At 38.3% G+C, this 27529-nt stretch overlaps 1 protein-coding gene across 1 annotated transcript in view; it reads right to left on the bottom strand.

Moving 5' to 3' along the window:
- IGF1R (insulin like growth factor 1 receptor) overlaps positions 1-27529 on the bottom strand; it is an 857678-nt gene that overhangs the window by 247405 nt on the left and 582744 nt on the right. The window contains exons 6-9 of the mRNA XM_053717616.1: positions 19304-19430; positions 17981-18219; positions 9947-10114; positions 8940-9144 (exon numbers count right to left, since the gene is read on the bottom strand). Of these exons, the coding sequence (XP_053573591.1) occupies positions 8940-9144; positions 9947-10114; positions 17981-18219; positions 19304-19430 (739 nt within the window). The remainder of the gene's footprint in view (positions 1-8939; positions 9145-9946; positions 10115-17980; positions 18220-19303; positions 19431-27529) is intronic.

The following is a 27529-nucleotide window of genomic DNA, read 5'->3' as shown; positions in this document are numbered from 1 at the left end:
GCTAGTTCCTTAAAGGGACAGATTTCTGCTCTGTCTATTCTTTTGCACAAGCGTCTGGCTAATACTCCAGACGTTCAGGCGTTTTGTCAGGCTTTAGTTCGAATCAAGCCTGTGTTTAAACCTGTTGCTCCACCATGGAGTCTAAATTTAGTTCTTAAAGTTCTTCAAGGGGTTCCGTTTGAACCTTTGCATTCCATAGATATCAAGCTGTTGTCTTGGAAAGTTCTGTTTTTGGTAGCTATCTCCTCAGCTCGACGAGTTTCGGAGTTATCGGCTTTACAATGTGATTCTCCTTATCTCATTTTCCATGCTGATAAGGTAGTGTTGCGTACCAAACCTGGATTTCTTTCTAAGGTGGTATCTAATAAGAATATCAATCAGGAGATTGTTGTTCCTTCACTATGTCCTAATCCTTCTTCAAAGAAGGAAAGTCTATTACACAATCTTGATGTGGTCCGTGCTTTAAAATTCTATTTACAAGCCACTAAAGATTTTCGTCAAACATCTGATTTGTTTGTGGTTTACTCTGGGCAGAGGAGAGGCCAAAAGGCTTTGGCAACTTCTCTTTCTTTTTGGTTAAGAAGCTTAAAGGGACAGTATACACTCATTTTCATATAACTGCATGTAATAGACACTACTATAAAGAATAAGATGCACAGATACTGATATAAAAATCCAGTATAAAACTATTTAAAAACTTACTTAGAAGCTGTCAGTTTGGCTCTGTTGAAAAGGTAGCTGGAAAGCCCACTGCAAGTGGCAAATAAGACACTTCCCCCCTCCCCCTTCTTTTGTATATGAAAAGACCCTTTATACGAACAGCAGCAAGCTGGAGAAGGTAGCTGACCGTATTCACATAAAACTTTGGGGCTTGGTTAGGAGTCTGAAAATCAGAGCAATGTTACTTAAAAATAAGCAAAACTATACATTTATTTTTTAAAAAAAAACTTTATGGGCTATATAAATAGATCATCTACAAAACATTTATGCAAAGAAAAAATGAGTGTATAATGTCCCTTTAATCCGCTTTGCTTACGAGACTGCTGGCCAGCAGCCTCCTGAGAGAATTACAGCTCATTCTACTAGAGCAGTAGCTTCCACATGGGCTTTTAAAAATGAGGCTTCTGTTGAACAGATTTGTAAGGTGGCGACTTGGTCTTCGCTTCATACCTTTTCTAAATTCTACAAATTTGATACTTTTGCTTCTTCGGAGGCTGTTTTTGGGAGAAAGGTCTTACAGGCAGTGGTGCCCTCCGTTTAAGCGCCTGCCTTGTCCCTCCCTTCATCCGTGTCCTATAGCTTTGGTATTGGTATCCCACAAGTAATGGATGAATCCGTGGACTGGATACACCTTACAAGAGAAAACAAAATTTATGCTTACCTGATAAATTTATTTCTCTTGTGGTGTATCCAGTCCACGGCCCGCCCTGTCATTTTAAGGCAGGTGTTATTTATTTTTTAAACTACAGTCACCACTGCACCCTATAGTTTCTCCTTTTTCTTGCTTGTCTTCGGTCGAATGACTGGGGGTGGCAGTTAGAGGAGGAGCTATATAGACAGCTCTGCTGTGGGTGATCCTCTTGCAGATTCCTGTTGGGAAGGAGAATATCCCACAAGTAATGGATGAATCCGTGGACTGGATACACCACAAGAGAAATAAATTTATCAGGTAAGCATAAATTTTGTTTTTGAACTAGAGGAAGAATAGATCTGATTGTTTCCATTTTAAACGATGGAACACTCAGAAACTTGTTTAAACACTTTAGGTCCAGAATCGGGCGGAATGTGCCCTCTTCCTTTGGAACCACAAAAAGATTTAAATAATACCCTAGACCCCTTTCTGCTTGGGGTAATGGTACGATAACACCTAGAGAGGAGAGATCTCTCACATATTGTAGAAAGGCTTCTCTTCTTTCCGGTCGTGAAGACAGGGTTAATAGGAGGAATCTGCCCCTGGGCAGATAGGATCTGAACTCTATCCTGTAACCCTAGGCGACAACGTCCAAAACCCAAGGTTCCTGAACGTCCTGCAACCAGGCTTCGGAGAAGAGAGATAATCTGCCCTCTACTTGGTCCGGAGACCGGTCGGGGGCTGCCCCTTATGCCGATTTTGTCTTGGCGGGCTTCTTGCTCTGCTTAGACTTGCTCCAAGAATGAGACAGTTTCCAAGTTCCCTTGGACTTGTCCGCTTTCACGGCGGGCTGCTGGCGCTGGGCCTTGTCTGCATGAAAGGGCTGAAAAGTAGATCCTTTAGGCTTGTATCTCGTCGATGGAAGTCTCCCCCTCGACCATTTCACACAGGGATTCACACCAATATGTCGCAGCTCCGGCGACTGCGGCCACAGCCACTGCCAACTGAAAAACAAACCCTGTGTGTTGAAACATTTTCCCTAACATGTTTTCCAACTTTTTATCCATGGGCTCTTTAAACGACGAACTATCCTCGAGGGGAATAGTTGTCTGCTATGCGAGCGTGGAGATAGCACCATACACCTTAGGGACAGTACCCCACAGCTGCAGCTGAGAGTCCGGGATGGGGAACAGTTTCTTAAAGGTAGAAGAAGGGGAAAAAGAAGAACCTAATCACTCCCATTTATTCTCAATAATATTTGCCATCTTAACAGGAACTGGTAAGGCCTGAAGCACCACCCTGTCCTCATATACCTTATCAAGCTTAGGAATCACAGGTTCTTCTGGAAGTTTCGGGTTCCAGAACTTCCAGAGTAGCAAGCACTTGTTTCAGAAAAAAGCGCAAATTTTCCATCCTAAACCTAAAGTCAGGCACCTCCGCAGCTGGAGGTTTAGATGACACAGATTCCGACCCAGAAGGGGCCTCCTCCAAAGAGTCGGAGTGGTCCTTGTCATCGTATAACGCCTCAGATATCTCCACAGGCGTAGACAACCCCTTAGCCAGGCCGCCATGATACGCCCTACGCTTGCACTTAGCAGAATGTGGTAAGGCATGGATCACTTTCAATACCGCCGTTTGCAGTTGATCCGCATCTGACGGCCAACAAATCTCTCCCGCAGGAGTAATGGTTGGACCCTGAGGTGCTGCATGTGCAATAGGAGATGGATGCAGGGAATGCACCTCACGGGACAGAGACCCCTCAGAGGTGGACCAGGTTCGCCCCCAGTTTTGCGAACCTTTTTATGTTTTTTTTTTAAGAAAAATACATCTACTCGGCGGACTTTGGGGCAAACCTGGTCTTCTATGGCCGTTATATAGATGATCTGATTTTCTTATGGGAAGGAGATCTATCATTAGCCAAAAACTTCATAGAACATCTTAATTGTAACAACATGGGCCTCAAATTCACGGCCAACATTCAGACACAAAATATTGAATATTTAGATCTCATCCTCAGTCTAGAAGAAAATAATATTACATCTAAGACATATTTCAAAGATGTCGACAGTAATAGTTTCTTAAATTATCACAGCAACCATCACAGGAATTGGATACATAATGTACCCTATAGTCAATTTCGTAGGATGAGACGTAATTGCAGCGATTACAACACGTTCTTACAACAAAGTCAAGTATTATACAATAGGTTCATTGAAAAAGAATACCCCCCCATTTTATTAGATAGGGCCCTAGAAAGAGCGAAAAATCTTAACAGGGAGGATATCCTAGCAGATAGAAAAATCAACAAAACAGATAAACTTTTTGGTGAGAAAGAAACCTTTTTTATAACACAATTTAACTCTGATTTTCACAAAATACAACACATAATTAATAAACATTGGTATATAATACAAAGGGACCCCATTCTCAAAAACTTAGTAAAAGAAACACCAAAAATCATATACAGAAGAGCGCCGACACTCAGAAACCAGCTAGCTCCCAGCAAAAAAGTGAAACACAAATCTTCCAACAGAACACCACATGACCCTAAACAAAACAAGGGATTGTTTGGCCTCCGGGATATTTACAAATGCGGCAAAACAGGATGTGGCTCTTGTAAAATTATAAAATCGGGAATTAAAAATTTCAAATCTACCACCACTGGCGAGTGCTTCCAAATTCCTATTTTTTTCAATTGTAACTCATCTTTCATTGTTTATCTTATGGAGTGTATATGCGGCCTCCAATATGTAGGCCGCACCTCCAGAAAACTGAGAAACAGATGGGGTGAACATCACCGCAACTGTAAGAACTGTAGAAAAAAAAAAATTAAACATAGCATACCGAATCACTGTCTAATAAAACACAATAGAAATCCATACATTTTTACATACATTCCCATTGATTTTATTCCAAAGAGTCCTGACTATAATAGACTTACTAGACTCAGACAGCGTGAAACATACTGGATCTATCGACTGAAGACCCTTCACCCCCAAGGGTTGAATGCCAACCTGGATCTAGAAGCCTTCAATTGATAGACATTCACAGTCGCTATTTTGTCTGATACAAAATACAAATATACTCTACAACATCCACAAGTCAGACACACTATTGGCAAATAGGTTAAAACAACACTCCCAAATGGCATTACTATGGTCCTTTCATTACATTCTACAATATCCACTAGTCAGAGGCACTATTGGCAAATGGGTTAAAACTACACTCCCAAATGGAATTACCATTGTTCTTATTTGATGTGAAGGAAGTGAGACCAAGTACTTATTTTCAATATTTCACATTTCATTACATATAAGTGTACACACACACACGCACACACGTGTTTTTGTGTGTGTGTGTGTGTGTGTACACGCACACATGCATATACATTCATATATGTATACATACATACTTACACACATATACATATATATATACAGCACATATACACACACACATTTTGTACACACACACACACACGTACAATATGTGTATATATACAAGCACACACACACAGTTATTTTACAAGGAGAAGGGTTTTTTTTTCTTATAATTATGTGTGCATGGATATACATACACTCCAATTTTTCTGTTCATTTGAACAATTTATTTTGTGTATAGGCACCCTAATGTACAAATATATTTATTTTTTAGATTTAGAATATTTATTATACTAAAATATTTCATAGAGTTCAAACATGCATCAATCCACTATAACTAATCACTTTGGGGCTATGCAAATAGCTATTTCTAATATAAAATCTTTAATTCTTATATTCACAACAGGTTGGATGATCAGATTCCTATCTGGATTCTGATTATTCAACCTATCATTTTTTACATTTTTTTTTATTATTTTTTTATTTTTGACATACACACATTTTTCTTCTTCCTTGTTAAATGTATAAAGAATAGGGTTCACCACACAAATCAACATGTGTTTATATAATAACTATTAAAGTAAACAAAGTGACAATCCATACAAGTATCCATCTTCTACAAGAATTTAACATTTTTCCTATGTTCAAATACAAACAACAGGTTCAAAACTCAGCTTCCCATTCAGACTTTGATCATAAATTACTATACCTCTCACATACACACTTTCTATCTTCTACAAGGATTTAACATTTTTCATATGCTTAAATATAAACAACAGGTTTAAAACTCTGTCTTCCATTCAGAATTGTATTATGAATTACTTTAATTCCAACGCACACATTTTTTATCTGCCAACATTTTTAACCAAATATATTATCTTTTAAATGCAAAAGAATAGCATCTGTTATAACAAACAATTTAGTGAGGTTATATATGTAACAAATGGCAGTAAATACAAAGTGACAAGATTGTTTTATTTCACTCATTTTCATTTTGCAATTAACAGGTTAAAGTTTAGATTCTCACATATATACAACCTTGCAAATTAGTCCAAATTTTTAAATTGTAACAGCTGGGATCCTGTGTTGGTTCCACAGCTGAATGCACACAAATGTTTTTCTATTGGATTACATATCTGATGACAACTTCCTCTTTTTACACAAATGTGTATAAATTGCCAACAATTGTTAATGATGACATTCACTTTTTTATCTGATGAAACAACCCTTGTAGGTTGAGAAACGCGTCATAAAATATTAAAAGTCATTTTTATTTGAAGTTGTCTGTGTTGTGGTTCATATATACCTACTGAACAACACACATAAGATTACTCCTTTGCAGCACCTGAAGTCCAGACAACAGGAGATAAATACCAAGTTGCAACTAGAACAAGTGCTTTTGGAGCCTGGCTCCTACAGTGTACTAGCCACTTTTAAGTGCTAGCCTGCTCTCTTGCACTGGTCACAGTACAGTGCCACACCATCTGGTAAGCATAATACCTACTTTTATCTGTACCTGCATTCCAGACGATATCACGCTATTGTGGCGCCCTCTTTCTATTCTTCTGGTCCTTGTCATCGTATAACGCCTCAGATATCTCCACAGGCGTAGACAACCCCTTAGCCAGGCCGCCATGATACGCCCTACGCTTGCACTTAGCAGAATGTGGTAAGGCATGGATCACTTTCAATACCGCCGTTTGCAGTTGATCCGCATCTGACGGCCAACAAATCTCTCCCGCAGGAGTAATGGTTGGACCTTGAGGTGCTGCATGTGCAATAGGAGATGGATGCAGGGAATTCACCTCACGGGACAGAGACCCCTCAGAGGTGGACGGCTCAGTAGTACTAGACATCCGTTTGCTCAAAGATGTCGTAATTTTATTAAGGCATGTGGAACATAGTTGAGCAGGCTGATCTACCAGAACCTCCTCACAATAAACACAGGAATGAGTGTCGGAGTCCTCCATAGCTTGCGCAGTTATTAAGGACTAGATTAACTTAAGAAATAGGAACCTTTATAACCTCCAATGGCAGGGGCACTCACCACCTCCTATGACCCGAACTACAGAAACCGTTTCGTCTCCTGCACCACTGATCAACAGAGGAAGATAGATAGCGATGCCCGGTCACATAGAATGCCTAGCAGGACCGCCCCTGCCAAAGGAGAAAACGCACCAAAAAAAGGCTGCGCCATTCTCCCGTGAGTCACCTGAAAGTTCCACACATTGCCAGAGCCTCATCTTTCACATAACGCAGCAATGACACAATAAACAATATTATGTATAAACCCTCCCTGTTCAATAATCCCCTTTCTAGGAATATTAACCCCTGATTCTGTAAAGATAAAAGGAGTCACACTGTGACCCTGTCTTCCGTGTTATCATTATGTAATAAAAAATGAAACAATCTTACCAGAATCTACGCCGTGGAGCAAGAACACGGCCCTTCAAGTGTGACAGGTTAGTAGCCTCGCTCCTGACATGGACTTGAGTGTAAAAAGCAGGCAGCGAAACTCGTCAACGCCGATTGCTTGTGGAGCTGTTAATACGAGTCGGGATGGTTTCGCAGAAAGACTCTCCCTGCATCTCCGGACTCTAATTTTCGCCCAGGCTCTCACTGAAAGGCTGACAGGACTACTTAAAAGTCCAGTCCCAATGCGAAGATTACTACCCTCCATAAGAGACTACTCCAAAAATCCGGCACTCCTCTGCCATCCTCCTGTGGCTAAAGGCAAAGAATGACTGGGGGATGAGGGAAGTAGGGGAGGTATTTAAGCCTTTTTCTGGGGTGTCTTTGCCTTCTCCTGGTGGCCAGGTTCTTAATACCCAACAGTAATGAATGAAGCCGTGGACTCTCCTCCCCTTTAGATGGAATATGGGTATACTATTTAAAGTGTTAAGTTCTAAACACTATTTTAAGATGTGATATAATTTAAGCTACTCATGTAACCCTTATTTAGTCTAAGAAATAAAACCATGAGGTTGTGTGATAATATAGCACTATAGCAAGACCATGTGTCTCAAAGAACAGTTCAATTTTTTTGATCACTACATGATTATGTTATGATTGTTATGACAAAGATCATGTTTTTTTCATAAATATGGAAGGAGATGAAAGCATTTTTTTGCAAATAGTAACTTTTCTACTTTTTTCAATGCAAAGCACCTGATTAATTACCGTGAATAATCACACAAATGTACTGAAAATTTAGTTAGGAGCATTTCTGCAATGTGTGTGCATTTGGTACAGGCAATAAGACCCCAAACATAAAATTAAGCAGAACAAAGACTTGCATCTCTGTTTCTGCTTCTTTGCCTTCTATATGATGTTTCAGTGCATGCGCAACCAATCAAAGGCAAAATGCAAAGCAATGAAAGATTAATTTATATGGGCTTGAGAAGATGAGGAGTGCATGCATGTAAACAAGCATTTCCCAAATGAACAAAATAATGTATGCACTGCTATGTCCAATACATACTGCATGCATTTTATTTTCATTGTCTAATACAATATCATTGTCTAATACACACTGCAGTTTATTTTTGTGTTCTTTTAAAGGGACATAATACTTATATGCTAAATCACGCAAAAGTGATGCAGCATAACTGTAAAAAGCTGTGAAGAAATTCACATGAACATCTCTATGTAAAAAAGGAAAATATTTTAACTCAAAATTTCTTCAGCTCACAAAAGTAAGCGCTCTGTGAACAGTTAACCTTCAGCTACTGTCCAGCTTCAGGATGGGAGGGAGGGGGGCTATAGCCAATCAGTAGCAGTGCTGATGTCATGATTTGCTTTACTCTGATCTCATGAGATTTTATAGTAAGCTTCCATGAAACGGAGTAGGGAAATAACATGATTGTGCCTGCACATGTCAGATGCAAACTCCCTTACAAGTCTTGGGACTAGCATCCCGAATGGCTGTTAAGTCCCTTTACAATGGAATGTTGCTACTGAAGAAATTTTGAGGTAAAATATTTACTTTTTCACATAGAGATGTTCAGGTGATATTTTCTAGTCAGCGTTTTACAGTTATGCTGCATCACTTTCAAGTGCTTCCACATTTGGGTATCAAACCTAGATCAATGAGGCTACAGGAAAACAGTGAAAAATAAAAGTACAATGCAATTAATTAAAATTAAGGATACTGGATACTGCTCTACAATGAACAGTCAACTTGAATGTTTCCAAAACCCTCTTATTACCTTGGCACAAAAATAGAGTTATGCAGGAAGTTTTCAAAAACTTTTCTGTACTCTGCCTCATCTTTCTCTGCTTTTTTCTCTGCCTCAGTTTTGGGGCAAGTGCAGCACAGGCCTTTTTCTCCACTTCCAGCCTCGGGCTTTGTGGGCTCAGCTGTACTCTCTGCATCAATAGTACCATTGGCGTATCTACGAATGGGGACTTTATCTAAAAGGGTGACACAGATAGCTTAGAATATATTTTATATATATATATATATATATATATATCAAATTCTGCATTTATACAATCTTGTATGAATAAAAAAGGGTGATACTATTTACCTGGCACACAAAAATGATTTGTTATATGTATATTTGAAAGACAGTCAGTGCATTCATGGAAAGGTGTCATGTTCAGAAGAGGCAAAACATCTAATAATGGAATATTTAATTAGATATGAAAGTCACTCAAACGTGAACTTTCATGATTCAAATAGATCATGCAATATAAAAATAATATTTTAATTAACTTCTGTTATCAAATTGGCCTTGTTCCTTTAGTATCCTTTAAAAACGTAGCTCCCTTCTATGAGAGCATACCGAAGTAGGCTCAGGAGAGTTCATGTGTCATGAGCACTACACTACAGCAGTGTTTGAAGCGACATGCATATAAGCACTCTCCTGAACCTCTCAGTATGCTCTCACAGAAAGGTCATATTCATTCGACATGGTACCTTACATTGTGTAACAGAAGCAAATTGGAAAATACTGCTTAATTTGTTTTTAATATTTTTTTTTTTTTTAAGTGTATGTTGTGTCAGAATAACGAAAGCTTAATTTTAACTTCCATGTTCCTTTAGAAAATAGCTGAATTTGATACATAACAATTACAAAAAGGGCAGAATGATTTGGTTCAATCATGTATTTAAACTGGTAACCTTTTTATAGTGAGGTGTGTGTTAGCGTTTAAATCTATCTTCAGCTGATTATGTGAACAGGTAATGACAGAGATTGATGCAAGTTCACACCTTTGGAGCAATAATTGTGTTGATACAGGTAGCTATCCTGTTTTTGCTGTTGCCATCGCACTATGTAGTATGAAAGGTTTCCATTTGGAAGGGAAGGAGGTTTCCACTTCACAATCAGTTGGTATGAGGCGTTGGATGCAGAGACTACATCAAGAGGGATTGAAGGAACTAAATAAAAAAATAAAAAATATATATATATACATATGAAAATCATACTGAAAACAATATCTGTTCCATTCATTTGTCCTGGCAAACGCATCACTAAATCAACAGCTGAGATATGAAAACAATACAAGTATTAATAGTTATGGCAAATCTCTTGCGTCACACTCAGAGTATCACATTCCCTTAACTTGCTGGATTCAGCTATTGTGCAGACAAGCTAGGGCCTTTTTATTCTAAGAAATATACATTATCATAGGGGTTTTCAAGGGAGTTTTGCAGGGATTTTCAGACCTTCACTACACAAATTTATGTGACCAAAGCAGAACTAACACATGACAGCTAATTAAGCATTGGTGATTGGGTATTGTGCATTTGAATGCATTTTTTTCCACTCAATCATTAACCTTTTAATGCCGTTATGGCAGTCTATTCCGTCCTAATGGCACTGGGCTATAGCGCCGTTAGGACGGAATAGAACGTCCTAACCGTTTGGCTGTCTTGAAGCCAACAGTGCTTCCTAGATGCGATCGCGGACTGGAGGGCGTGCCTAGCGTCATATGGACTCCCCCTGACCAAATCCCATAAATGAAATCTCACGATCGTGTGCACAATCACGGGATTTCAATTTGTCTTCATCGGAACCTTGTTCCGATGTAGACAAACTGATCCTATCATGAATGGATCAATATCAATTCATGTGAGAAATAAACAATTCTCATATAATGCTGTGAAATAATCATCATCACATAATCCTGGTTCATTTTACCACTTACATAGTTCTAATGTTCAACGACTTGATTGGAATCACAAATAAAAAGTCTCATGAACGTTTAATTTGAGTGCAAATTTCATAATTAAAGTGATATTCAGGAGTGGGCAGCAGGAAAGAGTTGGCTGTTAAAAACAGTGGCTCATTGGCATCACAAATATCAAGTGGGTACTTATGTTTAATATGAAGAGCAAAATATCAAGGAAGAGGAAATTAAATTCACACCCTCTTGCCTCCACTACCAGACATCCATGCCTACTGCCCAAAGGGGAACATGACATGAGAAAAGCTTGAGCATCAGGAAATTAGTTGTAACACCTTTTTGGAAAATTTGGGCTTAGACTTCCAAGGAAAGTTGCAAGCACTAAGAATGGAAGTACGCTTACTATGAGAGGCTTGTTCCTTTTGTTCTTATATAGTAAAGTTATCTTACCACTTGTAATCTAAAGTAAAATACTGAAAGGGACACTGAACCCACATTTTTTCTTTTGTGATTCAGATAGAGCATGACATTCTAAGCAACTTCCTATTATCAAATTTTCTTCATTCTCTTGCTATCTTTTTTTGAAATGCAAGAAACATAATTTATGTAAGAACTTACCTGATAAATTCATTTCTTTCATATTGGCAAGAGTCCATGAGCTAGTGACATATGGGATAAACAATCCTACCAGGAGGGGCAAAGTTTCCCAAACCTCAAAATGCCTATAAATACACCCCCTCACCACACCCACAATTCAGTTTTACGAATAGCCAAGCAGTGGGGTGATAAAGAAAGGAGTAGAAAGCATCAACAAAGGAAATTTGGAAATAATTGTGCTTTATACAAAAAATCATAACCACCATAAAAAGGGTGGGCCTCATGGACTCTTGCCAATATGAAAGAAATGAATTTATCAGGTAAGTTCTTACATAAATTATGTTTTCTTTCATGTAATTGGCAAGAGTCCATGAGCTAGTGACATATGGGATATCAATACCCAAGATGTGGAGTCTTCCACTCAAGAGTCACTAGAGAGGGAGGGACTAAAACAAAAACAGCCATATTCCGCTGAGAAAATAATCCACAACCCAAAAATAAGTTTATTTTCACTTTTGAAAGAAAAAAACTTTAATCAAAAAGCAGAAGAATCAAACTGAAACAGCTGCCTGAAGAACTTTTCTACCAAAAACTGCTTCTGAAGAAGCAAATACATCAAAATGGTAGAATTTAGTAAATGTATGCAAAGAGGACCAAGTGGCTGCTTTGCAAATCTGATCGACTGACTCTTCATTCTTAAAAGCCCATGAAGTGGAGACTGATCTAGTAGAATGAGCTGTAATTCTCTGAGGCGGGGTTTGACCCGACTCCAAATAAGCTTGATGAATCAAAAGTTTCAACTAAGAAGCCAAGGAAATAGCAGAAGCTTTCTGACCTTTCCTAGGACCAGAAAATAAAACAAATAGACTAGAAGTCTTCCTGAAATTTTTAGTAGCTTCCACATAATATTTCAAAGCTCTTACCACATCCAAAGAATGTAAGGATCTCTCCAGAGAATTCTTAGGATTAGGACATAAAGAAGGGACAACAATTTCTCTACTAATGTTGTTAGAATTCAAAACCTTAGGTAAAAATTGAAAAGAAGTCTGCAAAACTGCCTTATCCTGATGAAAAATCAGAAAAGGAGACTCACAAGAAAGAGCAGATAGCTCAGAAACTCTTCTAGCAGAAGAGATAGCCAAAAGGAACAACACTTTCCAAGAAAGTAGTTTAATGTCCAAAGAATGCATAGGTTCAAATAGAGGAGCCTGTAAAGCCCTCAGAACCAAATTAAGACTCCAAGGAGGAGAAATTGACTTAATGACAGGCTTAATACGAACTAAAGCCTGTACAAAACAGTGTATATCAGGAAGTGAAGCAATCTTTCTGTGAAATAAAACAGAAAGAGCGGGGATTTGTCCTTTCAAGGAACTTGCAGACAAACCCTTATCCAAACCATCCTGAAGAAACTGCAAAATTCTAGGAATTCTAAAAGAATGCCAGGAGAATTTATGAGAAGAACACCATGAAATGTAAGTCTTCCAAACTCTATAATAAATCTTTCCAGAGACAGATTTACGAGCTTGTAACATAGTATTAATTACTGAATCAGAGAAACCTCTATGACTTAGAACTAAGCGTTCAATTTCCATACCTTAAAATTTAATGATTTGAGATCCTGATGGAAAAACGGACCTTGAGATAGTAGGTCCGGCCGTAACGGAAGTGGCCAAGGCGGGCAACTGGACATCTGAACCAGATCCACATACCAAAACCTGTGTGGCCATGCTGGAGCCACCAGCAACACAAAAGACTGTTCCATGATGATTTTGGAAATCACTCTTGGAAGGAGAACTAGAGGCGGAAAGATGTAAGCAGGTTGATAATACCAAGGAAGTGGCAGCGCATCCACTGCTTCCGCCTGAACATCCCTGGACCTGGACAGGTATCTGGGAAGTTTCTTGTTTAGATGAGAGGCCATGAGATCTATCTCTGGAAGCCCCCACATCTGAACAATCTGAGAAAATACATCTGGATGGAGAGACCACTCCCCTGGATGTAAAGTCTGGCGGCTGAGATAATCCGCCTCCCAATTGTCTACACCTGGGATATATACCACAGAGATTAGACAGGAGCTGGATTCCGCCCAAGCAAGTATCCGAGATACTTCTTTCATAGCTTGGGGACTGAGAGTCCCACCCTGATGATTGACATAAGCCACAGTTGTGAAATTGTCTGTCTGAAAACAAATTAACGGTTCTCTCTTTAGCAGAGGCCAGAACTGAAGAGCCCTGAGAATTGCACGAAGTTCTAAAATATTTATTGGTAATCTCGCCTCTTGAGATTTCCAAACCCCTTGGGCTGTCAGAGACTCCCAAACAGCTCCCCAACCTGAAAGACTCGCATCTGTTGTGATCACAGTCCAGGTTGGGCGAACAAAAGAAGCCCCTTGAACCAAACGATGGTGATCTATCCACCATGTCAGAGAGTGTCGTACATTGGGATTCAAGGATATTAATTGTGATATCTTTGTATAATCCCTGCACCATTGATTCAGCATACAAAGCTGTAGAGGTCTCATATGAAAACGAGCAAAGGGGATTGCGTCCGATGCTGCAGTCATGAGACCTAAAACTTCCATGCACATAGCCACTGAAGGGAATGACTGAGACTGAAGGAGCCGACATGCTGCGACCAATTTTAAACGTCTCTTGTCTGTTAGAGACAGAGTCATGGACACTGAATCTATCTGGAAGCCTAAAAAGGTGACCCTTGTCTGAGGAATCAAGAAACTTTTTGGTAAATTGATCCTCCAACCATGTTTCCGAAGAAACAACACTAGTTGATTCGTGTGAGATTCTGCAGTATGTAAAGACTGAGCTAGTACCAAGATATCGTCCAAATAAGGAAACACCGCAATACCCTGTTCTCTGATTACAGATAGTAGGGCACCCAGAACCTTTGAAAAGATTCTTGAAGCTGTTGCTAGGCCAAATGGAAGAGCAACAAATTGGTAATGCTTGTCTAGAAAAGAGAATCTCAGAAACTGATAGTGTTCTGGATGAATCGGAATATGAAGGTATGCATCCTGCAAGTCTATTGTGGACATATAATGTCCTTGCTGAACAAAAGGCAGAATAGTCCTTATAGTCACCATCTTGAAAGTTGTTACTCTTACATAACGATTCAAAATTTTCAGATCCAGAACTGGTCTGAACAAATTTTTGTTTCTTTGGTACAATGAATAGGTTTGAATAAAACCCCAAACCTTGTTCCTGAGGAGGAACTGGCATGATTACCCCTGAAGACTCCAGGTCTGAAACACACTTCAGAAAAGCCTGACCTTTTACTGGATTTACAGGAATGTGTGAGAGAAAAAATCTTCTCACAGGAGGTCTTACTTTGAATCCTATTCGATACCCTTGAGAGACAATGCTCTGAATCCAATGATTTTGGACAGATTTTATCCAAAAATCCTTGAAAAACCTTAATCTGCCCCCTAACAGCTGAGCTGGAATGAGGGCCACACCTTCATGCGGACTTAGGGGCAGACTTTGGTTTCCTAAATGGCTTGGATTTATTCCAATTTGAGGAAGGCTTCCAACTAGAAGCAGATTCCTTGGGAGGAGGATTGAGTTTTTGTTCCTTATTCTGACGAAAGGAACGAAAACGGTTAGAAGCCTTAGATTTACCCTGAGGCAAAAAAACTCTTTTTCCTCCAGTGATAGTTGAAATAATAGAAACCAACTGAGAGCCAAATAAATTATTACCTTGGAAAGAAAGAGATAGTAATCTAGATTTAGATGTCATATCAGCATTCCAAGATTTAAGCCACAAAGCTCTTCTAGCTAATGCAGCTAAAGACATGGATCTAACACCAATTTTCATAATATCAAAAATGGCATCACAAATAAAATGATTAGCATGTTGCAGTAAGCGAACAATGCTAGATATGTCAGAATCCAATTCATGTTGCGCTAAATTTTCCAACCAGAAAGTTGATGCAGCCGCAACATCACCCAAAGAAATAGCAGGTCTGAGAAGATGACCTGAATATAAATAGGCCTTCCTTAGATAAGATTCAAGCTTCCTATCTAAAGGATCCTTAAAGGAAGTGCTATCTTCCATAGGAATAGTGGTACGTTTATAGCAAGAGTAGAAATAGCCCCATCAACTTTGGGGATCTTTTCCCAAAACTCTATAGATTTTGTTGGTAAAGGATACAATCTCTTAAACCTTGAAGAAGGAATAAAGAAAGTACCTGGCTTATTCCATTCCCTAGAAATCATATCAGAAATAGCCTCAGGAATGGGAAAAACACCTGGGGAAACCACAGGAGGTTTAAAAACAGCATTTAAACGTTTATTAGACTGAACGTCAATAGGACTGGTTACCTCAATATCCAAAGTAATTCACACTTTTTTTAATAAAGAACGCATATACTCTATTTTAAATAAATAAGTAGATTTGTCAGTGTCAATATCTGAGGAAGGATCTTCTGTTTCAGATAGATCCTCAGCAGAAGAGGATGAATTATTATGTTGTTGGTCATTTGAAATTTCATCAGCTAAATGAGAAGTTTTAAAAGACCTTTTACGTTTATTAGAAGGTGGAAATGCAGACAAAGCCTTCATAATAGATTCAGAAACAAATTCTTTAAAATTTACAGGTATATCATGCACATTAGAAGTTGAAGGAACTGAAACTGGTAATGTACTATTACTGATAGAAACACTATCTGCATGTAAAAGTTTATCATGACAACTATTACAAATGACATTCGGTGGAATAATATCTACAATTTTACAACAAATGCACTTTGCTGCCTGACATCGGTTCTACCAAAGCTATGTTCCAGCAGAAACTTCAGAGACAGGATCGGATTGGGACATCTTGCTCAATGTAAAAGAAAAAACAACATATAAAGCAAAATTATCTATTTCCTTAAATGACAGTTTCAGGAATGGGAAAAAATGCAAAAGCATAGGCCTCTTGATAGAGAAGAAGCAGGAGGCAAACATGAATGGGGTATTGAAATAATGAAAAAAATTTGGCGCCAAGTATGACGCACAACGTAACGTAAACTTTTTTGGCGCCAAAAATGACCGGAAATGACACACTTGTGTCACTAATGACGCCGCCGTGTGAAAGGTATCGGCGTCACGTATGACGCCGGAAATGACGAAGTTGCGTCATAAACGTATCTTTTCGCGCCAAAAAAGTTTGCACCAAAAATGACGCAATAAAGTCTAGCATTTGACGCACCCGCGGGCCTAACACCCGTAATTGCAAAAAGTAGTCAAATTGAAAAAAAGACTAAACCCCAGGTAAGAAATAAATTTCTTAAAGTGTTTAAATTCCCAAATATGAAACCATAGCTGAGAGTGTCTTAAGTAATAAAAACATACTTACCCAGACACCCATCCACACATAGCAGATAGCCAAACCAGTACTAAAACAGTTATTAGTAGAGGTAATGGTAAATTGAGAGTATATCGTCAATCTGAAAAGGGAGGCAGGAGATGAATCTCTATGACCGATAACAGAGAACCTATGAAATAGACCCCCGTTAGGGAAATCATCGTATTCAAATAAGTGATACTCCCTTCACGTCCCTCTGACATTCGCTGTACTCTGAGAGGAATCGGGCTTCAACAATGCTGAGAAGCGCATTTCAACGTAGAAATCTTAGCACAAACTTACTTCACCACCTCTATAGGAGGCAAAGTTTGTAAGACTGAATTGTGGGTGTGGTGAGGGGTGTATTTATAGGCATTTTGAGGTTTGGGAAACTTTGCCCCTCCTGGTAGGATTGTATATCCCATATGTCACTAGCTCATGGACTCTTGCCAATTACATGAAAGAAATATAAGTTTAGATTCCGGCCCATTTTTGGTGAACAACCTGGGTTGTTCTTGCCGATTGGTGGATAAATTCATCCACCAATAAAAAAAAAGTGCTGTCCATAGTTCTAAACCTAAAAAAAAAAGCTTAAATGCCTTATTTTTCAAATAAAGATAGCAATAGAACGAAGAATAATTGATAATAGTAGTAAATTAGAAAGTTGATTAAAATTGCATGCTCTGTCTGAATCACAGAAGATTTTTTTTTGGGTTCAGTGTCCCTTTAAGATAGTCTAAAAATGATTTTACCCTTATAGGTAACATCAATCATCAAATGCTTAGAAATATAACTGGATGGTTCCTAAAGCTTTATAGCAATAAAGATAGGAGACTATCTGGCAGCCAAACATTAAATACACTTGGAAGCAGAAAAACTTAATTGATAAAAACAGACACCATACTGTTTTTGTTTTTTTTTGGTTTTTTTTTGGGGGGGGGGGGTCCCAAACACTTGTTCTACCATCTCTGGCCTCAGCATGGAAGGAAACCTATGTTAGAAAATGGTCATGCTGATTGCTTTAAGGAAAGACATTTTACACTTACATTTCAAAATGTAAACAATATAATAATATAAGAAAATATAATGTATTTTTCCCACTACAATGCCCCTTTAAATGGGTCTAAAAGACTGTGGCTGAAACAAAAAAATGCACATGCTTGAGAGAGAGGTTCCATACCTGCGGCGTTTGTTCGTATGTAGATAATCTTACTCTTTGCTCCATGTATGTGATTGGTTTCCATCATGTTAAGGGTGATAGCCTTCACATAAATTGCATACTGAGTCCAGGGCTTCAGTCCCTGTAGGAGGATCCCCGGATTCTTATCCTTGTTGGGTGGGAGATCCACATCAACCATGTTCCAGCTATTTGATCCGCAGGCATCCTGACCATCGTATTCTGTTACATTATTGAATGGACTAAAAAACAAGGATTACTTTTCATTAATGAATTATTTTAAAAAGAGAGAAAATCTGAGTTAAAAACTCAATTGCTCTTCAACTTAGCAGCAGAATTTTTTTTTTATTAAGGTTTTAAAATGTTTTCTTGGTCTATCATCACATAATTATAAGGTAAAAATGTAGTAATAAAAAGGTGCATTGCACACAAGAATGGACTTACATTTAGGAGTCACAGCTTTGCAAACTGGGGAAGGCTAGGAGGTGGGGTTAAAAAAAAAACCCTGAGAGAAAGTCATGAATAAATGCTCTGCTGCTTTGCACCGCTGAATCATATTTGACCGTTCTCGTTTGAAAAAGTGCTTTGCTCTGGCTGTACAGTGTTAACAAAAATTTACACTCTGCAGCCAGAACACAGCACTGTTTGAAAAGAGCAGCCTCATGTGGAGAGAAGCACTGCAAAGTGAAAGCACTAACTTCCAGCAGGCATTCAGTTCTTTCTGAAGACATGCTGCATTTTCTATGATGACATCTTAGATCACAACATGTTTTGCCTTGGGGTATATATGCACTTAACAGTAACATGGATCACCCTGCTTCCACAGACATGAGTGTTCAAAAAGATGTACACAGTATGTTACAGGTTCTTACTCTGTGCCCTTCAGTATCCCTACAAAATTTACTTACTGCTATACAACAATTGGTACTGCAACAAATGTAATAACTAATATGCTGAGCAAACACCAGAATGCTTGAAGGACGCCAACTAGGAGCATGAAAAAGTGGTAATCATAATGCTAAAAACTGCTGCAAGGGACCTATTCTTTATATGACAAACTTACTTAAAACTGTAATTTAGAGTGCTTTCACTCCAACACTACCCTCTATTTGTTCCAGATGCATCTTTTTTAGATGAAAAATAAGATTTTTTAGAGGCATTTGCTCAGTCATTTAGTTTCCTAGATAGCACATGAAGATTTTATGCAAATAATAATAATAATAAAAAAGTATTAATCTGCTCTTTTTAAAAAAACAAACCAAACAAAATTATTAGAGCATCTGGAAACATACTACATCTAACAAACCAAACAAACACAGGACTTACGCCTCTTTGTAATAAACAGTGAAACTTATGAGGTCTCTGTAATCTGGAGGCCGATATCGCTCCCATTTAAGCTTGATCCGGTTTTTCATTGTAGTGTTGCTAATGAAATTCAAGATGTGAGTTTCACCTAGGACAGAAATAATGTATATGGTTAATGTATATATTCCAATGTATGCGTGTGTATGTGTATGTATATATATATATATATATATATATATATATATATACACATATATACAGTATATATATATATATATATATATATATATATACACATACACACATATACAGTATATATATATATATATATATATATATATATATATATATATATATACACATACACACATATACAGTATATATATATATATATATATATATATATATATATATACACATACACACATATACAGTATATATATATATATATATATATATATATATATATATATATATATATATATATATATATATACACATACACACATATACAGTATATATATATATATATATATATATATATATATATACACATACACACATATACAGTATATATATATATATATATATATATATATACACATACACACATATACAGTATATATATAAAAAGCTTTGAAGGGTTCATTGTGCACCCACATTTTCTATAATCCCTGTGAGCAGCATTTAAAAAGGGACATTAAATTGCTAGGTATAATTACAGTAGCACAGTTACTACTTGCACACTGTGACAGATGTTGTGGGTATTCACAGATCAGTGATACTGTCTTCTTGACAAACCTTACTGTTCTCTTCAGTTTAGAGTGAACAATAGAGAGTGGGAGTTCTACAATTTTGCAGTGGATACGTTGCTCTTTAATATTTCTGAAGCCTTTTAATATATGTTATGCAACTTTTAACCCCTTCATGTCGGTAAAGCAGTGTTAACATCAGAACAAAGTTCTGATGTAAACACTATTAGTAAAAAAGAAATCACACATCTGGATCATAGGGAATAGCTTACACTTCTAGGCACGCCCAATTCTTGACTTTGTCAAAGGGGGAAGCTGCAGGACGCCGTATAAGGTAGGTCGTTCCATGGCATCCTAATGACATTAAAGCCCAGCGCTGTTAGGACAGCATGGAATGCCCTTTCGGCGTAAAGGGGTTAAACTGTGTAAAAAAACAAAAAAATAAACACACCTACAAATATGTAAAGCTTCTGTTTTCTGCTGTGTAAGCTAACCCAAAGTGCAAGGTATTGCTGTCAAAAAGCTTCTGTAATGGATTTATATATTAGAACGGCTTTAAAGAGAGCTGCAGGTACAGGAGGAAAAACCACAAGCAGGTTACTGAAGTTGTAACCAAGAGTTTAATGTCCCTTTAAATATACTGAATCCTGGGCCTACAATGTAAAGTAAAAGTTTTACTTATAAATGAAAAACTAATGCAGTACTATGCCTCCTACTAATGTTCACCGACACAATGGCCATTTATAGGTTTTAGCCAATAAACAGTTGTACTTATGAGCCTTAGCACAAACCACAAAACTGATAATGATAAAAAATAAAATTAATTCTTACCTGAAAATTATTTTCTTTCTTGGTAGTGAGAGTCCACGAATCCCAATTCTTACATATGCTAAATACATCACCTGGCCACCAAGAGGAGGCAAAGACACCCCAAAGAGGGCATTCAACTATTCCTCCCACTTCGTCTACCCTCTCAGTAGTAAAGACCGAGGACAGAAAAAGCAAAACAGATAAAAGGGAAAGAAAGGTGCTGACTGGACTGCAGTAAAAAATCAGGGCGGGTTCGTGAATTCTCACTACCAAGAAAGATAAGAATTTATCAGTTAAGAATATTTTTTTTTCTTTCTAATAGTAGTGAGAGTCCACAAATTATAATTCTTACATATGGGAATCTATACCCAAGATGTGGAGTCTACAAAGAATGTAGGGTTGGATGAAAAAATAAGGCAGTCACCTAATTACTAGGCACCACCGCCTGATGAACATTTCTCCCAAAAGATGCCTCAGCTGAGGCAAAAACATCAAATTGGTAAAATTTTAAGAAAGTATGTAGAGAAGACCAGGTTGCAAGGTTGCAGCCTGGAGATCTCTTCCATCAAAGCCTTATTCTTGAAGGCCCAAGACGTTGACACAGAACAGGTGGAATTAGCAGTAATACGAGCCTGAGGCTGTTGACCTACTTTTAAATAAGCCATTTGAATAATATTTATCAACCAAAAGGATAAAGAACTAGCAGTAGACTTTTGGCCCTTGCACTTGCCAAAGTAAAGCACGAACAGGTATGACGAGACACGAAAATCCTTAGTAGCCTGAAGGTAGAACTAAAATAGTTAAACCACATCCAGGTTCTGTAATAATCTCTCCTTAGAGGACTGTATTAGGAAAAAGGGACGGAACCACAATTTCAGGATTATTATTAGCAGTAGAAACTACCTTAGGTAGAAAACCCGATTTCTCACAACCTTATCTTGGTGAAAAAACAAGTAAGGGGGATCACACTGAAGAGCAGACAGTCAGAAACTCTACATGCAGAAGAAATTACCAACAAAAATAATATTTTCCAAGATAGTAACTTGATATCAAGAAAATGCATGAGCTTAAAAGGTGCATGTTGTAAAACTATGATAGCAATATTAAGACTTCCACTGTGAGCATGCACAACTATAGAGGTTGCAAATAAAAGCATGCAAATGGTATTGTGTCCGAGGTTGCTACCATAAGACCCATTACCTCCATACAACAGATGGTTGAAGAGTAGATTGGAGAGACCGACAAGCTGACTGAAGCTTGATCTTGCATTGTCCAGTCAAAATAATAATTCATCGCCATCGAACTTATAGTAACAGCCAGAACATTTACTCTCATATGAGTAACAAGATAACGCTTTTCAAGATTTACCTTCCAGCCATGAGTCTGAAGATACCAAAGTAACTTTTCAGTGTGAGCAGCTGCTAATTGTGAGGATGGATCCTGAACCAATATGTTGTCCTGCAATCTGACCACAGCAAGTAGGGCCCCCAGTACCTTTGAAAAAACTCTAGAGCAGTTGTCAGAACGAAGGCAAGGGCCGTCAACTGGCAGTGTTTGTCCAGAAAAGCAAATCTGAGGTACTGAAAATGATCCCAAGTCCTTCAAGTCCACTTTAGTCAGGAATTGACCCAGTTGAACTAGAGGGAGAATTCACCTGATAGTCGCTATTTTGGGACTCGTACAAACTTGTTAAGATTCTTTGAATCTAAGATAGGGCAAAAGAATGACTTTTTTTTTTTAACAATGAAAAGGTTGGAGTAAAATCCTCTTTCCCTTCCCCCATGGGGAACAGGGACAATAACAAGACAGGAAAGACAGTTTATTTTCTGGATTGCCTGAAATCTGAGACAAAAATATCCTGCCCCATGGGAGACAACAGAGACCTATTCTGTACCCCTGAGGCACAATGTCTTCAACCCAAGGGTGCTGTACGACTTTGCCCAAACATCTTAAAATAGGTATAATCTGCCCCCTACTGGAGTCACCTCCAAGGTGAGGGCCACCCATTCATGCGGTTTTAGAATCGGGGACTGACTTCTTGAACTGCTTGTTCTTGTTCCAGACAGGGTAAGGTTTCCAAGTACTTCTGGTATGTTCAGATTTATTGGAAGAAGAGATTATCTGCATTTTGTTCTGAAGAAAGGAATAAAAACGCACAACAGCCCAAGAATATATATATATATATATTTTTCTAATAGTAGTGAGAGTCCACAAATTCTAATTCTTACATATGGGAATCTATACCCAAGTTGTGGAGTCTACAAAGAATTTAGAGTTGGATGAATAAGTAAGGCAGTCACCTAATTACTAGGCACCATCGCCTGATGAACATTTCTCCCAAAAGATGCCTCAGCCGAGGCAAAAACATATAATTGGTAAAATTTAAACAAAGTAAGTAGAGAAGAACAGGTTGCAGCCTTGGACCAAACTAAGTCTTACCCTTAAAAGCGAACGAAAGCAACTGAGATTTTGAAACCATATCCACTGACCATGACTTTAGCCATAAAGCTCTTCTGGCTAACACAGCAAAGACGGAAGTTTTAGCATTAATGCAAACAATTTGTATAATTGCATCGCAAGTAAAGGAATTTGCCGTTTTAAGGGCCTGAATGCTGTCCTGAATCTCCTCTAGAGAATATTCCACCGTTATCAACTCCGATATAGAATCACAACAGAAAACTGCAGCGCACCAGCCACTGCTGCAATACTTACTATAGGTTGGAAGAGAAGGCCTCCTTGGGAAAAAATCTTTCTGAGACATCCCTCCAGGTTCCTATCCATGGGATCCTTAAAGGACGTTCTGTTCTCCAGTGGAATGGTTGTATGTTTAACAAAGATAGAAATGGCTCAATCCACCTTGGGCACACAGTATTCCATAATTCTAAATGGGTATGAGGAACAGGAAACAATCTTATAAAGTTAGGGGAAGGTGAAAATGGAACCCCAGGTTTCTCCCATTCTTCCCATTTCTTGGAGAAAAGACAAAATCCTAGGAATCCTAATCTTACTCCATGAGTAACCCTTGGATTCACACCAATAAAGATATTTACGCCATATCTCATGGTAAATCTTTCTAGTAACAGGCTTACGTGCCTGAATCAAGGTATCAATGACCGAATCAGAGAACCCTCACTTAGATAAAATCAAGCGTTCAATCTCCAAGCAGTCAGCTGTATAGAAATTAGATTTGGATGATGGAAGGGTCCCTGAATGAGAAGGTCCTGCCCCAATGGAAGCATCCACGGTGGCAGAGATGACATGTCCACCAGATTGGCATACCAAGTCCTGCGAGGCCATGCAGGAGCGATGAGAGACACTGAAGCCCTCTCCTGTTTGATCCGTGCAATCACACGGGGGAGGAGAGCAAACAGTGGAAACACATAAGCTAGGTTGAACGCCCAGTTCGGCCTGAGGATCCCTGGACCTGGATCCGTATCTCGGGAGCTTGGCCTTCTGACGAGATGCCATAAGATCCAGCTCCCATCTGAGAATCATGGTGGCAAAGACCTCCGGATGGAGTTCCCATTCCCCCGGATGAAACGTCTGTCTGCTTAAAAAATCCGCCTCCCAGTTGTCCACTCCTGGGATGTAGATCGCTGACAGAAAAGAAGAGTGAGCCTCCACCCACCGAATTATCTTGGATACTTCTGACATCGCCAAGGAACTCCTTGTTCCTCCCTGATTGATGTAAGCCACAGTCGTGATATTGTCCGACTGAAATCGGATAAATTTGGCCGAAGCCAACTGAGGCCAAGCCTGAAGCGCATTGAATATTGCTCTCAACTCCAGAATATTGATTGGAAGTAGAGACTCTGACCGAGTCCACACACCCTGAGCCTTCAGGGAATTCCAGACTGCACCCCATCCTAGTAGACTGGCGTCCATTGTCACTATCACCCATGAGGGTCTGCAGAAGCACGTCCCTTCGGACAGATGATCCTGCGACAACCATCAAAGAAGAGAGCCTCTTGATCCAGATCTATCTGGGGAGACAAATTTTCATAATCTCCATTCCACTGTCTGAGCATGCACAGTTGTAGAGGTCTGAGATGAAAACGAGCAAACGGAATGATGTCCATTGCCGCCACAATCATTCCAATTACCTCCATGCACTGAGCCACTGATGGCCGAGGATTGGACTGAAGGGCTCGGCACGTATTCAGAATCTTTAACTTTCGGACGTCCGTCAAGAAGATTTTCATGGATATAGAATCTATTAGAGTTCCCAGGAAAGGAATCCTTGTCTGTGGAATTAGTGAACTCTTTTCCAGATTCGAATTTTTTTTAATTTTTTTTTTTTTTTTTAATTTTAATAATTATTTTATGTTATTTTTTTTAATTTTTAATTTTTTTTAAAAAAAAAAAAATAATTTTTTTTTAAATTTTTTTAAATTTTTTTTTTTTTTAATTTTAATAATTTTTTTAAATTTTTTTTTTTTTTTTTTTGTCCACACTTATATTGTCAGTGCTAGGTAGTTTTAGAATGTTTCACGAACTTATTTTCAATATATGGAACCCCAAATGTAAAATTAAACACATAGTTAGAAACAGTAACTTCAACATCCTATCATAACTTTTCAGCGCAAACACACATAAGTACAATATATGTTTTTAAACATGTTACATGCTAACAAATAAAATCTATTTTTGAAAACATTGCGACACAACTAGGTTTATGATGAGGCTAGTAGTTTAATTATGGTCCATAGGACATATAGTCAGTAACATCACTTAAACTAAAAAAGATATAACTAATACCGTCACAATAAGGGGTTAAAAAAACAAATACCTACATATATCATCAGTATAGACACTAATTGCAGGCACAATGTGATTATGTTTTTTGAAGTTTTGCATATATGTATAATGCTATAACATTATAATGCATAATTTCCCAATTCTGGTTATCCATCTTAACATCTATGCATATATCAACAAAATGTATAAAACTGAAAGAAGTTGAAAAACATACTAGTTGTTTAATGACAAATTACCTAAATGCCAACTTCCAAAATGGAGGATGTAACCACAAACCTGGCAGAAACTCATCAATGGATTGTTTAAAAGGACTCTTGGACATGCGCACTAACATTCCTTGACAAAGCATACCAGCGAAACGTACGTCGGAACTGAACTGTTCTATATTGAGTTTTATCGCGTCTATACACTAGCCAGGACACCTGGGGGCTTAGCGCTATTGTCTTGCTACTAAAGAGGTTTTGGTTTCGGCTGTCACACTCCTGCTGATCCATTTACCTCTTTGCAAGTCTGGCGATTTGAAGCATTTGTTACAGCATATCTGCTTTTGTACCCTTACATTGTGGTGTTATCAAGGCTTATGTGACGCTTTTATATATTTTAAAATAAATTTGTATCCAAGTTTTGCCTAGTGTACTGTTTTCCCATCAGTATAAAGTGGGAGTGCGCATATCCTTGAGCTTAGTCGAAAGCTGCAACAAATGTGAGTAGTCATTTGTTACAAAACAACTACTTCCTCAAAGTGCCATTACAGATTCACACTATGTTGCAATTTTCTGTTTCCTTTTTTATGGGATCTCACTGAGGAATGCTAACAAGCTGAAAAACTTCCAAGCCTGGTTGGGTCTCCAGGTGGGCTTGGCTTGAGAATAATTCCCTTCCTGTTTAGCGGAAGAGGAAGGGGGGGACTCCTTTGAAATTACTAAAGGAACGAAAATTACTCTGTCGTCTCCTTTGCTTAGATGTTTTGTCTTGAGGGAGGAGATGACCCTTACCTGCCGTAATAACATAATTTATGTAAGAACTTACCGGATAAATTCATTTCTTTCATATTAGCAAGAGTCCATGAGCTAGTGACGTATGAGATATACATTCCTACCAGGAGGGGCAAAGTTTCCCAAACCTCAAAATGCCTATAAATACACCCCTCACCACACCCACAAATCAGTTTAACGAATAGCCAAGAAGTGGGGTGATAAGAAAAAAGTGCGAAGCATAAATATAAGGAATTGGAATAATTGTGCTTTATACAAAAAAATCATAACCACCACAAAAAAGGGTGGGCCTCATGGACTCTTGCTAATATGAAAGAAATGAATTTATCAGGTAAGTTCTTACATAAATTATGTTTTCTTTCATGCAATTAGCAAGACTCCATGAGCTAGTGACGTATGGGATAATGACTACCCAAGATGTGGATCTTCCACGCAAGAGTCACTAGAGAGGGAGGGATAAAATAAAGACAGCCAATTCCAATGAAAAAAAACCACACCCAAAAATAAAGTTTAAATCTTATAAAGAAAAAAACTGAAAATATAAGCAGAAGATTCAAACTGAAACAGCTGCCTGAAGTACTTTTCTACCAAAAACAGCTTCAGAAGAAGAAAACACATCAAAATGGTAGAATTTAGTAAAAGTATGCAAAGAAGACCAAGTTGCTGCTTTGCAAATCTGATCAACCGAAGCTTCATTCCTAAACGCCCAGGAAGTAGAAACTGACCTAGTAGAATGAGCTGTAATCCTTTGAGGCGGAGTTCTACCCAACTCGACATAAGCATGATCATAAAGATTTCAACCAAGATGCCAAAAAAATGGTAGAGGCCTTCTGACCTTTCCTAGAACCGGAAAAGATAACAAATAGACTAGAAGTCTTTCTGAAATTCTTAGTAGCTTCAACATAATATTTCAAAGCTCTAACTACATCCAA

Source organism: Bombina bombina, chromosome 6, assembly GCF_027579735.1.
Source record: "Bombina bombina isolate aBomBom1 chromosome 6, aBomBom1.pri, whole genome shotgun sequence".
In the NCBI taxonomy this organism is placed as follows: Eukaryota; Metazoa; Chordata; class Amphibia; order Anura; family Bombinatoridae; genus Bombina; species Bombina bombina.
Note: the sequence above shows the minus strand (reverse complement) of the source record. Positions and strands in the feature narration are given on the sequence as shown.